Genomic DNA, 15,073 nt, shown 5'->3' with positions numbered 1-15,073 from the left:
TTGCTACGAACCCCTATCCATAGTCCTGTTGATTGAGCATAGGAAATACAGCCTCTCGTGAGGTGAAGGCTTGAGAATGGTGGGATGGGGACAAGTTGGTCTTGGGTTAGAGCCAGCCTTGAAGCTGTATGGGAAGATGGCGCTAGTTCTGCTGCAGGGTGGCCTTGGATGGAAATGAATAGCAGGTGAGGCACTGGGACTGCCCCTTTTCTCTGTAGGAACCTAGGCTGCCTCTGATTCTCAGTAGCATCAGCATGCAGGAATGAGAAGCATGGCCCATGGGTTCTTGGGCTTGGGGTTATGTTTGGATGTGCCCAGATATTAGTGTTCTAGTTAGCTCCAACAAATGGCACATGCCTCATGAAGAAAGATGCTAGGCAGGTTGAATCGATTTATCAAAGAGTATGAGAGTTTAGCTATTTCTGAAATGTACACACACCCATTCCTGTCTGCTTGAAATACTAGTGTTCTTTGTAAGAAATGTGAAAGATAAAAGATGGGCTTGGTTTCATTATTCCTTTCACGCACGAGGAATGGGATTGTGAGGCCGTGAAGGCCCCCGTGCCGGGCTGTGCGCCCAGACCTTGTGGTGGTCTGCGCTGACATGTTTGAGCATGAGATTCACAATTCAAAACATCCCCTCCCACTTCCACCTATATTCTCTTTGTAAGTTTTATGGAGGTGGCTCTTCAATGAGAGCATATAATGTAACATATTTTGACTGGCAGTGTCGGTTCGTTTTATCTTCTTGCCAGAAGCTCTGTTGTAGCAAATATTTGTCAAGATGAAGGATTGATCCGAATGTGGTTCTGAAATACCCCTGCTCTTTCCTCTTCCCATACTCTGTTCCTAGATGATAGATGTTAGAGAATTCAGCGTGGCTGGCTTCTTTGCTGAGGGTGTAGGCTGAGAGTTATTTTTTGGTTGGTTTGTTGCCACTGCCACTTATTAGTTGAGCAAATCAACCTGTATCTCATTTTTGTCATCCACTAAACAGACACAATAATGACACCTGATGATGGATGTGTATCTGCCAATCACTCGAGGCAATACTGTATTTGCTGCCTACATTATTGTTACTGTCAATAGTAGGCATTGAGTTAAATTGTAGTTCATCTGTGAAAACAAGGCAAATTTTACCTCTAGAAGCCTCACAACAAAACCAAGCAATGTAAAGCTCGAGAATAGTATAATTAAACTTCAGCTTATGTTTTCATTTCCACATAGTAAATTCACATTTTATACAAGACTTCAATTTATGTTCTTCTAAAATATTAACATTAAAATCTTAACATTAAATCCATATCTAGCTCTAAGATGACAAGGTAATGAGCCAATCCGAAGGTTGTATCTTGGAATGTGTCTAGTATTTATAGTTTCTAAATGTTTATATTTAAACTGTGTTTTATTTGGATTATGGAAACAATATCATTACATTCAAAGAATGTAAAGAAGTACTCAAACTTACACAAAAAGTACCTATCATTTTACCCAGAAGTGACCTTTTAATATTTTAATTGATTTCTAATTTGATGTTATACATACATGTTATACATTAAATAATATTATATAAAACATTTTCTTTCCCTAATAACATGACAAATACTTTCTTCTTTTAATAATCTTCAGACCAAATATAATTTACTCCAGAGATAGGTATCCAGAGACACAAAAATAGCCTAAATAGCAGGGAGCAGAAGCTGGCATTGTGGGCAGTGATTACAGGCATCACGGGCAGAGAACCAATGTTGGCATCAGGGGCAGTGAGCAGAGGCTGATATAATCGGCAGTGAGCAGAGGCTGGCTTGTATTCTTCCAGGACTGAGTACTTTTTAAAATCATATTTTTATTATCTTTAAGTAGTTGTACAAAGGACTTACCATGCAACAAACCAGTTAGGCTGTTTATCTAAGAAATTATACCGTTTGAAGTCTCCCCTACAAATACTATACTTTTGTTTATATTTGCATACTTATGAGAGAGGACATCTGTCCTTTGTCTTTCTGGGCCTGACTTCCCTCAATCAGTTTTTTTCCCGTCCATCCATTTCTTTGCAAATGATGTAGTATCATTCTTCCTAATGGATGAGTACAATTCCATTATGTGTGTGCGCGTGTATCACATTTTCTTGATCCAGTCATTCAGAGGCATTTATGAGCTGTCCCCATATGTAGGCTATGGTGAATAGTGCAGCAATAAACACAGTTGTGCAGTGGCTTTACTGTATCCTGATTTGTCATCTTTTGGATAAATGGCTTAAGAATAGTATTGCTTGGGGCTGGGAATATGGCCTAGTGGCAAGAGTGCTTGCCTCGTATACATGAAGCCCTGGGTTCAATTCCCCAGCACCACATATATAGAAAATGGCCAAAAGTGGCGCTATGGCTCAAGTGACAGAGTGCTAGCCTTGAGTGAAAAGAAGCCAGGGACAGTGCTCAGGCCCTGAGTCCAAGCTCCAGGACTGGCCAATAAAAGAATAGTATTGCTGGGCCCTAAGGTAGTCCTCTGTTCAGTTTTCTGAGGAATCTACAGACTGCTTCCCAGAGTGGTTGAACAAGTTTACATTCCCACTTACAGTGTATGAGTTCCTTTCCTCCTTCCCCTTATCCATGCCAGCTGGTTATTTGTATTCTTTTTCTCTTTCTTTTGTCCATCATGGGGCTTGAACTCAGGGCCTGGGCACTCTCCCTGAGCTCTTTAACTCAAGGCTAGCACTCTATCACTTTAAGCCACAGTGCCACTTCAGGTTTTCTGGTGGTTAATTGGAGAGAAGAGTCTCATGGACTTTCCTGCCTGGGCTGTCTTTGAACAGTGATCCTCAGATCTCAGATTCCTGAGTAGTTAAGATTACAGGTATGAGCCACCTGTGCCCAGCTTGTTTGAATTCTTGATGGCAATTCTCATTGGGGTGAGATGGAATCTGTGTTGTTTCGAATTGCATTTCCTTTATGGCCAGAGATGTTGAGTGTTTATGTATCTACCGGCCATTTTTACATTTTCTTCTGAGAAGACTCTTTTTTGCCCATTTATTAATTGGGTTGTTGATTCTCTAGGGGTTTAGTTTCTTCAACTCATCGTATACTCTGGATATTGTGTCATTATCTGACATATAGCTGGCCAAGATTTTCCAGTCTGTAGGCTGTCTTTTTGGCTTGTTAACTATGTCCTATGCCATGCAGAAACTTCTTAGTTTTGATGCAATTCCATCTGTCAATTCTCTTTGGTTTGCTGAGCCCTTGGAACTTTCTCAGAAAGTTGCTGACTGTGCTTAGAAGTTCTAATGTTTCTTCTCCTTCCTATAGTAGTTTCCAGTCTCATTCTGAGTGAGGTGTTTGATCCATTTTAAATTGATTTTAGTACAGGGTGACAGGAATCTGGTCTGTTTTCTGCATGTAGATAATCAGTTTTCCCAACACCATTTGTTGAACCATTTTTTAACCATCCTGTTTTGGCTCCTTTATTAAATATTAGATGGCTATAGGCCTGTGGGATTATTTCTGGGTTCCCTATTCTGTTCCATTGGTCCTCAGGCCTGTTTTTGTGCCAATATCAAGCTGTTTTCATTATTATAGCTCTGTAGTAGCTTGAAGTCTGGAATTGCTAAACCTCTAGCACTATTTTCCCCCACCCTAGGACTGCTTTTGCAATTCAAGGCCTTTTGTAGTTCCATAGGAATTATTTGGATAATTTTCTCTATTTCAGTGAAAAGTGACATTGGTTATTTTGATGGTATTTGTAAATTGCCTTAGGCAGTATTGCCCTTTCCCCAATATTCTGTTAATCCAGGAACATGGGAGGTCCTTCCACTTTCTACTGTCTTCTTCAATTTCTTCAAGGTTTTATCATTTTCATTGTAGAGGTTCTTCACTTCCTTGGTTAGGTTGATTCCTAAGTATGTACGTATGTATTTTGAGCAACAAGGTTGCTTTCCTGATTTCAGTGTTTGAATCTTTGATCACTTCAGCTGATGTCAAGGACAAATCTTCTACCCCCATTAGAAATAAATGACCTCTGTTGTAGACTCACTTTGAAGAGCTCTCTGGAACACTTCGAAAGGTTGGAAATCTATTGGTGGTACTTTTCAAACACTGTAGGCCTCTGGCCCATCCAGAAGATATAAGCATTTGAGTGGGAGGCAGGTCAGTGTGCGACTTCCACAGCAGTGCAGTCCCAGGTGCTCATGACGCTGGGAGGACAATTGTGTCTGTGTGGTAATTGCCTCCCCAACAAATAGGACCTGTATCAGTCACAGGCCATGGGAATTCTTTTTGGTCAGGATGTATTTTGTGAGTCGTAGTATCTGTACTACTTAACAACATATTGGAAATACAATGCTTGATAAATATGAGTCCGCTGAATAAAGCTGGCCAACACTTGCTGAACGCCATGCCAGTAGCAGTAGATTGCATCTAGAATCCAAATTCACTCTTAGACATGTTTTGCAATATTGCATAGCCTTTCTTTAAGCATTTCCATTAGAATGCTTAGTGGAGCCAGCCAGGGGGACACAAAGAAGTTCTTCCGGCTGGCACAGTGAAAGATCATTGTGACTGCAGACTCCATGCCTTCCCCAGAGAGGCTGTTCTGAACCCCAAACTTGGGGAGGTTTCTTTTTTTTTCTTCTGCCTTGAGCTCTCCTTTAGACCTAGGGAGTCTGTGTTCTTTTATATCCTATAGCTTCTCTCTCACTGGAAATTAATAACTCCACATATTCTTCTAAATCACCGTATGGTCTGTAATTTTTACTTTTGATTGGACAAAATATATAAAAATTAGTTATGATTTTTAGATGTAGTTAATATTTCCCCAAAATTTCAAAACTGGAATATAAAACAGAATAAGTTTCCAGCCACTACAGAATCTGACTTTCTTAGAAAGAGGCATGTGTATGGGAAATCGGAACTTTTTACCATTTGTTCTTTCATTATATCCTGGTTTCTGTACTATCATTTCCTAATTCGTTAGGAGTACTTTTAGGTGTTATTCTTAATTTATATTCTTTAAAAAGATTGTTTTCCTTTCATTTCATCCTTTCTCCTCTGACTACTAATTTCTTTTAAGTGACATGACTCATTTTTATCAAGACCTCAGCTCTTAGAATTGATTTCTTTTAAGTGTCTTTTCAGTGTAAGGGGCCAACTTGTAGGCTACTGAAATACCTGCCATTCAGCCGAACAGTATTTTTGCTTTCTTTGACTTCAGAGAGTCTTGTAGACCTGAAATAACAAGCTCTAAAAATATCAAAAGCTGAATATTTAAGAAAAACCACCAGAATTTATTCTCCCATTATATCATCCAAGTTTTCCTTTTTACTATTTTGAAGTGTAGCTGACAGAATTTGTTTATATAACTTATATAATACCTATATATCAGTTATATTAATATTCAATGTACTCTATTATATGTAATGGTTATATTGACCCAATGGATATATTTCATTAATTACATTCAAATACATATTTTTGAATGTTGAAAAATAGTCTGCATATATCGTAAACCAAGTAAGACCAAAAAAATAATCTCACATTTTATTAAATCTTTAAAAATGGTAGCCAAAATATTGATTCCTTAAATACAGTATTTTAAAGGTTTTACTTAAATATCTGAACCAAGATAAACTTCCTCACAGAAATACTACCTATCAAAGGAACAGTACACTTCCACCATTAATTTCATGAAGTCACTACTTGAAAATGTGCATAGCACTGTTATTACATGTTAAAACAAGAACCAGGGAGACCAGCGGTGTAGGCCAACAAAAAGCATGTTCTGAAGGAACATTCTAAACGCAGACATACACGTCTTATTCGCCCCTGCAAGGCATCCCTTGCTGCGCCGGCGCCTACTGATTCTTTAGAAACAGGGCCGCTCCACACTGGATCCACTGGTCTTGGCTGCTCCCGCAGGGGACGTGGATGTTGGTCACCACGCGGTCTCTCTCGGCGCTTGTGTAAACAGGCAGAGAGATGCACTCGTCGGGGGAGTAGGGACCATAGGCACCCTGTTTAAAAAGATGGTTTTAGAACACACTATTTCAAAGTAGATTAGGTCACGAGTTTTAGCTAGCATTTAAATAAAGATTAATAAGCCCCTATTATCACACAGCAACAATTACTCTCAACTGAGTTTCCTTTCTATCTCCAGATACTAGAGTATTTTGAACTAAATAATTATTAAATTTCATTTATAAATGTGAAAAATTGATAATTCTCAATATTAAATATTCACTCATCCTATAATTTTAAGACTTTCAGTTAAAATGGTAATTCAGATAAAGCCTATATCTTACAGTTCGTTAATATCACTTAAATCTCCTAAACTTAGATAGGCTTTTGATTTTTCCTTAGCAATTCTTGTAAAGAAGTTAACCACAGAGTCTTCTTTATTCTTTTTTTGGTTACATTCCATGCATAGCATTTCTCTCATACTCCTGTAAACTAGAGGATCTGGAGGCAAGCCAAAACTCCTTAGCCTCTGTGTTTGTGCTATTGTACACCCCCATAAATGGAAGTGGAGGTGTGGCTCAATTCAGCCATGAGTTTAGAAAAAGCCAAGTGAGGGGCTGGGGATATGGCCTAGTGGCAAGAGTGCTTGCCTCGTATACATGAGGCCCTGGGTTCAATTCCCCAGCACCACATATACAGAAAACGGCCAGAAGTGGCACTGTGGCTCAAGTGGCAGAGTGCTAGCCTTGAGCAAAAAGAAGCCAGGGACAGTGCTCAGGCCCTGAGTCCAAGCCCCAGGACTGGCCAAAAAAAGAAAAAGAAAAAGCCAAGTGAGAGCAGGAAGTCCTGAGTTTAATCCCCAGTACAAGCACAGGGACACAAAACTAATTTCCATCAAGAAGCAACATAATGTTTAGTGTCTCTTTTGAATATCAGAAGCCAGTAATGATGGCGTTTTCACTCAAGAGTATAAAATGGTAATCTGATTCTATCATTTTTTTATTTCCATTTATTAGTCCTCATAAGAGAAAGTACAGTTTGCATAGAAAAGATTGTCTAAATGCATCTAATTTTCTATTTCATTAAAAATAATGAAACTGTTTGCTGGTGTATCTCCTTTTCTAAATAGTCAGTGGACTTAAATATGTTTAAATATGTTTATCTTATTGATGTTCAAATTGTCAATAATATTTAGTGGTAATGTTATAAGTTGGCTCCTGTGTTTTGCTATGTCCCTAGTTGTTTTCAATGGCTTCATTGTGCTTCCAGTATTGTAGGATGGGCGAAGCTTCAGGAGTGACTTTTTCTTGTCCCATAAGTAAAGTAGGTTCAAGAAATGGTAGAAGAGATTATCATTTAGGTGGGAGGAATGGCCAATCTTATTCTAGGATCTTTCAGTGATCAAGGCTCAGAAACACAAACACACATACACAAACACACACATACACACAAAAAACATTTCAAAAATGAGTTCAATTTAGTATTAGTTTTTATACAGAACTTACATGACTTATTCAACTATTGAATTACTATTTTTTTAGAATTGAAAATAGAAGTAAGCTGGGCTCTCTGTAGAATATTACATAAGTGGTCAGTTAGAAACCCAGTGGGAATTTACCCATGGTACCTCGTTAAGATGTACAGCATTGTCAGAGAGGAGTTGAGAAAAGTTCTGGCACTTGTGGAAATCATCCATCTTTGGCCCTGGCATGCCACTCTAGGAGCTAAGTGAATGACTCTTCCAGCACCAGTTTCCCAATTATAAAAGTACAAGTAACACCTCACAGGGAGGTGAAGGAATCTGAAGATACTGTTAATCCATCCATAAAGCTCTTCCTTACTTTCTATTGTCAAATCATCTAGCACCCACACTACATGTTGCTATGAGAGAAATAGATTTCTCCTACATGGAGAATTTAAAAAGACTATTAAGTCCAACTGGGCAGTAATTTTATGAAATTACTATCTTTTCTAAACTTAATTCTTTCTCCCACTCCCTCTTTCCCACATACAACAATACATGTCTTTGAGAAATTATTCCTAACATTCTTAAATCTTAACCTGATGTGCACGTTCGTCATGTAGAATCATTCCCCAAACAGGTGAAAACATAAGCCATCCTAAATCTTTCTAGTTCTCTCTCTACATTGATGATTCTGCCAGTATGCTAATAGTGCACCTAAAATTCTAAACAGCTAAGAATTTTACATAATAAAATAATTCTTTAGATTAAAATTCAGGCTAGGAAACAAACACAAATATCCAGAGTATTTGGGGAAATTTCAAAACTTTCAAAAATTAAAATATAAGAAATACTTCTAGCAAGGATTTGCAGAAAGAATGAATTCTGAGTTGAGCTGTGGGAAAAAAAAGTAGGGATTGGAGTTTATATTTTCAACCTTAACTTGTCACTGTTAATCTCTTTCCTCTTCCTTCACCCGGCTTACAGGGCGAAGCTTCAGGATTCAGCATTACCTGCAACTGCTCAGGCTGGCCTGAGGTTAATAGCCAAGCAGAGGCTTTCTTCTGGAACTGTTTCAGGACCTTTCAGCAAAGAGCACACTAGTCTTTGGCCACATGGTTTTAATGCCAGGAAAGATCTTGAATTATGGGTCTCTGCCACCTGATAGTTGCTTTGCTTTCCTTGCTCTCTTTTTGGTGATCAAAAACATGAACTGGAACTGTTTCTTTAGCAGTGCTATATTCCAATGAAGTCAGGAGATGTTCCTATCTCTTCACACTAGTAAAATTTCCTTTTAAAAGGAGAACTTTGTATATGCACTACTGGTTACGAAGTTTTCTGTTTCCAAACCCTTACAAACCTAGTTGGAGTCTTCTGCAATGTTTTAAAGTGCAGTGACAAATCTTCCTCCCAAGACAGACTGTTCTATTCTTAGTTTTCGTGGGAACGAGGAGAAAAGAAAACTTGCTCCTAAGTCACCAAAAACTAAATGGTCAAAGTAGAAGCAAAGCTAAGGTTTTTAGCCTTTTCATGATCAGACGTTTTACGTACTTAGGCAAAGCAAAAATAGCTGAATGAAATTAAGCATTTAATAACTATCAATAAATAGACTTCTCAATTAATGCAAAAAAGATATATGAAGACGTGAAGTAATTCACATTAATAGTAAATTGTTTTATAATTGAAATGTATTAAAATCTAGGTGTTGTGGTTATACTAAGGTGGTTAATGTGTTCTTAAAATTGACATTGGCTCACTTGGCTCAGTTCAATAATGAAATATAAATTCAAAATTCTCTACTTTGTGCCAATTAGGTTTTTTTGGCAGGTGGGGGAATAGTTTTGTCACTCTTGCTACTTTTCTCAGGGTTTGCACTCTATCACTTAAGCCACAACTCCATGTCCAGTTTTTTGCTAGGTAAGCTGGAGATAAGAAGAATCTTTTGGGGCTGGGAATATGGCCTAGTGGCAAGAGTGCTTGCCTTGTATACATGAAGCCCTGGGTTCGATTCCCTAGCACCACAGATATACAAAATGCCCAGAAGTGGCGCTGTGGCTCAAGTGGCAAAGTGCTAGCCTTGAGCACAAAGAAGCCAGGGACAGTGCTCAGGCCCTGAGTCTAAGCCCAGGACTGGCAAAAAAAAAAAAAAAAAAAAAAAAGAATCTCTTGGATTCTTGACTTGTCTGTTGAGGCTAGCTCTGAACCTTCATTCTCAGATATCAGCCTCCTGAGTAGCTAGGATTATAGATGTAAGTACTGGTTCTTGGCCTAGAATTGGTTGTTGGTATCTTATTGTAAGTACTGCTTGTAGTTCTCTGAACAATGATTGCTGATGCCTTCATTTTTTTTTAATGAATGAATACTCAGATGCTTTTGATTCTTTTTTATAAAAAAACTAGATATTTCAATGCATTATTTCATTTTTCTTGTAGTTAGTAATACATACATTTGCTGCTCTCTCAAAATGGGATTTCTTGCTACTTATTCATACTTGCATCTTTAAAGGTCTTAGTGGAGGAAAGGTCATGTGTTTCATCTGCAGCTATATGCTATTTTAAAGGAATTTTCTTTATATGGCCAATAACTGAAATTTCATTTTTCTGCCTATTTCAGCAGTATAATGCTATTATGTGGTGGAAAACTCAGATATGTATTAACACCCTGGTTCTGTCACTAACCCCTGAACATGGTTACTCACTGGAAAATGGGAAAATATCTGCTGTAGGAAACTAACAAAAAGTATGCGAGGCACCTAGCACAATGCTGAAAAGAACAGGAATACAAACAGGGTTCTTTCACTAAGTATTCTTTGTGATTTCCAAAGCAAATGGGCTTAAAATGCTCTATACAACTTAAAAATATTTTGACTATAAAATCATTTGGGAAGATTAGAAAGCAGAGATACACAGGCAAGAATAACTTGTTGAAAAGATTAAAATCTATGGGTAAATTACCTGTGGAATCCAGCCCATAAAACAAGGGAGAACTGTTGACACACTGGGAGAATCATGTTGATTTTCAGAAAGCTGATTCCCATCAAAACTGCAGCCTTCCAGTAATAAGCCACTGATCTACCATAGAAAATAAATATTGTTAATATATACAGTGACTGCCGACTTCAAAAGGGGCATATCTAAAGACCAAAGGCCACATTTGCTCTTGTGGCATTGTAAACTAAAAAAAGGTATAGACGAGTAACTCAGACTGAATTCTCATTTTAGCTAATATGTAAATGTCATTAGTCATATACTCTCAGATGCTTTGGCATAGAAATGAAATCTGGCATAAAGGGAAACATTAAAGCTCATTCTTTGATTTTCTCCAGTGTTCATCTACCTTGTCACCTTTATTCTTGAGAAATATAGAGGATACATATAACAGTTCTCTGTAAAAATGGCAGGCTTAATTTCTAGTCACAATCGTGATGGAACAAGTCTTCCTAGGAACAGAAAACCCTTCAGAATGTCTACATTTGAAAGAAAAGTTTGCACGAGGAAGAGGCAAGCAAAGAGCCCTAATTTCTTCTCTGTAATCCAGCCAGGAGAAGGGGCTTCTTCCTTGGGATGAGAAGAATGAAGAGATGACTCTCCAATAGTCACAAAACTAGTGGAAAATATGAATCCCTCTCTCCCAAGCTATTTGAATACTTGGAAGAAATTAGATTAAAGGAACAATGGCTAAAACTATTTAAGTGAAGCAAAATAACTAAAAGTACTTGGCTCATTCGAGATAGACAATTGAGTCCATCCTATTACTTCATTTGTAGATGAGTTAGGAAAATGTGTTAGTGTACACTTCATAATTTTAGTGATGCTGTGCTTTCAGTAATTGTCCACCACTATTCAACACTAATCCATGCTATTTGTACATGTTTACTTCACCCTTAGTGCTTTACTGTAGAAGACACATTGTTTACTGAGGAGATGGCATGGTATCTGTGTATATTTACTATTGGAGTTGAATGTGAAAGGTGTCTCAATGTGTACCTTCTGTCCTAATGTCATTTACCCTAATTATTCTTGCTTTGCTTGTATACGCACAGCTTTCAGTTTAACAGGACATCTTTTATCTTTTCATTGGTGGGGTTAATACACTATAAATTCTTATTTGTATTGTAATTCCAATAAGTCAATCTGTTGATCTCATAACAATAAAGAGACAGAAGTTTCACCATCTGTCTTGTTCAGTTATACACTTTAAGCTCAGATAATCACCTAAAGTTAGTACCTTAATTTGTAGCTTTGCTTCTTGAAGTCTACCTTTCCACGAGGCTACAAATTTAAGACTATCCACAGAGTGGCCCATTGCCCTGTAAAGATGAGAAAGCAAATGTTACAGAGAAGTCATTCTCTGCTATGGAGCTCAATGGTAGAGCCAGGATGAAGAACCCTAATGTGAGTGAGGGGACCTCATTAAATTCCACAACACAATCCTCAGAAACTAAAATAGATAATGAACTGCAGCTAGATACTACTTTATTTTAAACTGAAGTGTGCAAATAATACCTAACTGCATAGACAGTCTTTCTTTGAGGTTACAAGCTCTCTAAGCAGAGGGCCTTTTTACATTCTCCATTTTGACCCTAACCCTCAGGCACACTATAAATGTTCATCATCAGATTAATCAAAATATTAATTGTTGGGGATTCAATTTTGGCCTTAGTGGGGGAAGGGCGCCAAGAGCGAGATGCCGCCCTTTCCCCAGCCCTAGGACAGTGTGGGAGGGAGCCCCTCCCACCTTCCGGCCTCAACCGGAAAAGAAGCCCCCCGCCCCTGGGGGGCAAACACGTGCATGCCACCATTATAGGGTTGTCTAGCCCACAAAGGAAGTTTCATGACATCACCTGATGGGCAGCTAGCTCAGTTTAGCCAATGGCCCAAGTCCTTTCCTTTCACGCCATTACCACTATATAAGCCCCCCTCCCAAATTTAATCCTTTGAGACTAATGCCTTCTTCCGCCTCTGCTCCTGGTAACATGTGAGGGGATGGGGGGGGAGGGGAGGCTTCAGCAACCTTTCCTCAACTTAGTGTATTTCCATAAGAGTACGCCTTGGCCTTCTGCCGGTGGAAGGCAAGGCCCAGTGCTCTTTCATAGATTTTGGGATTCAAGCATTTTCCCCGGGGGATCGGGGAGAAAGGGATCCGTCAGATCCCGACAATTTATCAAAACTGTTATTCCTCATATTCTGAGAAAGTATAAACTGAAATGCCCAAGTGACTACACAACTTAATTTTGTTCATCTTATTTGTGGTAGCATCTCTTCCTTTGTATCTTTACTGGTTAAAAAAATATATGCTCTGAATACAACCTAGTAACCCCACCCTGGTATAAAGAGAAATTTGATCTTAACCATGAGATCTTGTTTTCACACTATACAATAAACAATACTACAAATATCAAAAAAAGTTTTCATGTATTCCAAAATCGTAGCTATCCACCTATGTGTACTGAGCAAAGGAGCAAGCTAGTGTAACTGAAGAACTTGAATTTGAACTCAAAGCCTTGCACAGAAAAGGCTTTTCAGATAGGGTCTCACTTTTACTTGGGGCAAATCTCAGCCCATGATCCTCCTATTTCTACCTCTTGTGTAGCTGGGATTAACAGTGTGAACCACAACACCCTGCTTTTTTTGTTAAGCTAAGGCTCTGGCTAATTTTTTTGCTATGTTAAAACTTAAAAAGTGACCAGGACGATCGCAGTTCATTTTAATTCCTATAAATTTAAATGGGACCTTGGGGTATCATATTAAACAGTACAAAACTAAATCAATGACAATGTTAAAAGTTAAATTTCATAATTTTCAATTCTAATAAAATACATTTAATTAAAAGCAGTATTTTTTAAACTAAAAGTATCAGGAACTAACTGTCTGGATTTCAACAATAAATGTACTTCTAGAAACTAAAAGTTACAGGATGCAAAGTGAGTAAAGCAGCTCATGTTTAATTACCTGGCAGTTTCCTGGCGAAGTGCATTAAGAAAAGTGTCCGGATGGAAGAGTTCTGACAGGTCAAGTGTATCAGAAAGAAGAGCCTGTTTTTCAGCTTTATCCACCCAATTCTAGAGGAAGAGGGAGAAAATGAAAATTATAAATATATATACACACATACTCTCTTACATCAGCTGAAGATCTGTTATATACAAGTCATCTGTGATGGGAGTTTTGCACTTAAGTTTCCAAATGGTGTCTGGGAAGCCTGACCAGCAACTTGCGCTATTTCCATCCATCCAAGTAAGCTTCTCTCTACACTTCTGCTGCTAACATTGTGCTCCAAATATGAGCTTAGCAAAGTTATCTTTCTGCATAGCCTTTACTTGTGATGACTAACCTCACAGTATTGCTCCAGGCCTACTTTCAATCCGAAGGATCTTCAGAGCCTAATCATGCAAACAAATATCACATGTGAGAGTGACTTGCCACCTTACAGAATCAAGTGTCCACGGGGAGGATAATGCCCAAGAAGACACCATTTTTCTTCACAGTTGTTTAAGTCTCTTCTACTTACCTGACTGTTGGTTGTACATTGGCTTACAATTTGGAATGTCAACACAAAGTATATTAAATATTTTTTAAATTCCCACTTAGAACAATAAACCCAGCAAAACCTTATCCAAGACTTATTGTTTCATCTATTAACTGATGTTATGCTCACCACTGCTCTGCAGGTTAGCAGCCCCTGGTTACAAAAGAGGAGATGGAGCAGAGCAAGGATGAAGGTCTTGCCTGAGGTCACAAGCTCAGACAGCTGTGAGTTGCTTCTCTATTTCCTGCAGGTGTTAATGGGCACACTGGCGACTGCAGCAGGTGCAGAGATGGTATTATAATGATGTTAACTACCAACAACTTAACTATACAGCCATTTACTCAGTAAGTCATTTTACCTAGTTTATAAACAGCCCAGGATAAACAGTTTAATTTATTGCTGTGATAGCTTATTAGCCACCTCAGCCAGGAGGATGAGAATATGAGAAGTTAAAATCTACAATGCTGGGCTGGGAGGATGGCCTAGTGGCAAGAGTGCTTGCTTTGTATTCATGAAGCCCTGGGTTCGATTCCCCAGCACCCACATATATAGAAAAACGGCCAGAAGTGGCACTGTGGCTCAAGTGGCAGAGTGCTAGCCTTGAGCAAAAAGAAGCCAGGGCCAGTGTTCAGGCCCTGAGTCCAAGGCCCAGGACTGGCCAAAAAAAAAAAAAAAAAATCTCCAATGCTATCCCAGCAAGTAAAATACTCTCAACTAAAATTATACAAGGTAAAACTTTACTCTCTACTTTTATAAGTTAACTAGACAAGTAACATCACCCTTTTTGCTATAAAATATTTATTTTTTATTTTAAAATAACCACTTAATATACGTTCAATTATATTATTATTTCATTAATGCCTGAAAGTTAATTTTGAAATCCAAGAACTCTAAGTAAAACTAAGTCAGGCGCTGGTGGCTCATGCCTGTAATCCTAGCTCTTCAGGAGGCTGAGCGTGAGGACTGCAGTTCAAAGCAGTTCCAGGCAGAAAATTCCCTGTAAGACAGTATTTTCCAATTAGCCACTCAAAAACTGGAAGTGAAGCTGTGGCTCAAAATGGTAGGGTGCTAGCCTTGAGCAAAAGAGCTCAGGAACAGTGCCTGAGTCCTCGTTCAAGCCTACAACTGACCAGAAAAAAAA

General features: G+C 38.5%; 1 protein-coding gene across 2 annotated transcripts in view; it reads right to left on the bottom strand.

Moving 5' to 3' along the window:
* Positions 1 to 5,502: 5,502 nt before the first annotated feature.
* Positions 5,503 to 15,073, bottom strand: part of Dync2h1 (dynein cytoplasmic 2 heavy chain 1) — a 154,181-nt gene continuing 144,610 nt past the window's right edge. For both annotated transcript variants that reach the window (XM_048343745.1, XM_048343746.1), the window contains exons 86-89: positions 13,359 to 13,468; positions 11,635 to 11,716; positions 10,362 to 10,478; positions 5,503 to 6,001 (exon numbers count right to left, since the gene is read on the bottom strand). In XM_048343745.1, coding sequence (XP_048199702.1) covers positions 5,843 to 6,001; positions 10,362 to 10,478; positions 11,635 to 11,716; positions 13,359 to 13,468 — 468 coding nt within the window. In that variant the 3' untranslated portion in view covers positions 5,503 to 5,842. The remainder of the gene's footprint in view (positions 6,002 to 10,361; positions 10,479 to 11,634; positions 11,717 to 13,358; positions 13,469 to 15,073) is intronic.

This window comes from Perognathus longimembris, chromosome 3 (genome assembly GCF_023159225.1).
Source record: "Perognathus longimembris pacificus isolate PPM17 chromosome 3, ASM2315922v1, whole genome shotgun sequence".
In the NCBI taxonomy this organism is placed as follows: Eukaryota; Metazoa; Chordata; class Mammalia; order Rodentia; family Heteromyidae; genus Perognathus; species Perognathus longimembris.
Note: the sequence above shows the minus strand (reverse complement) of the source record. Positions and strands in the feature narration are given on the sequence as shown.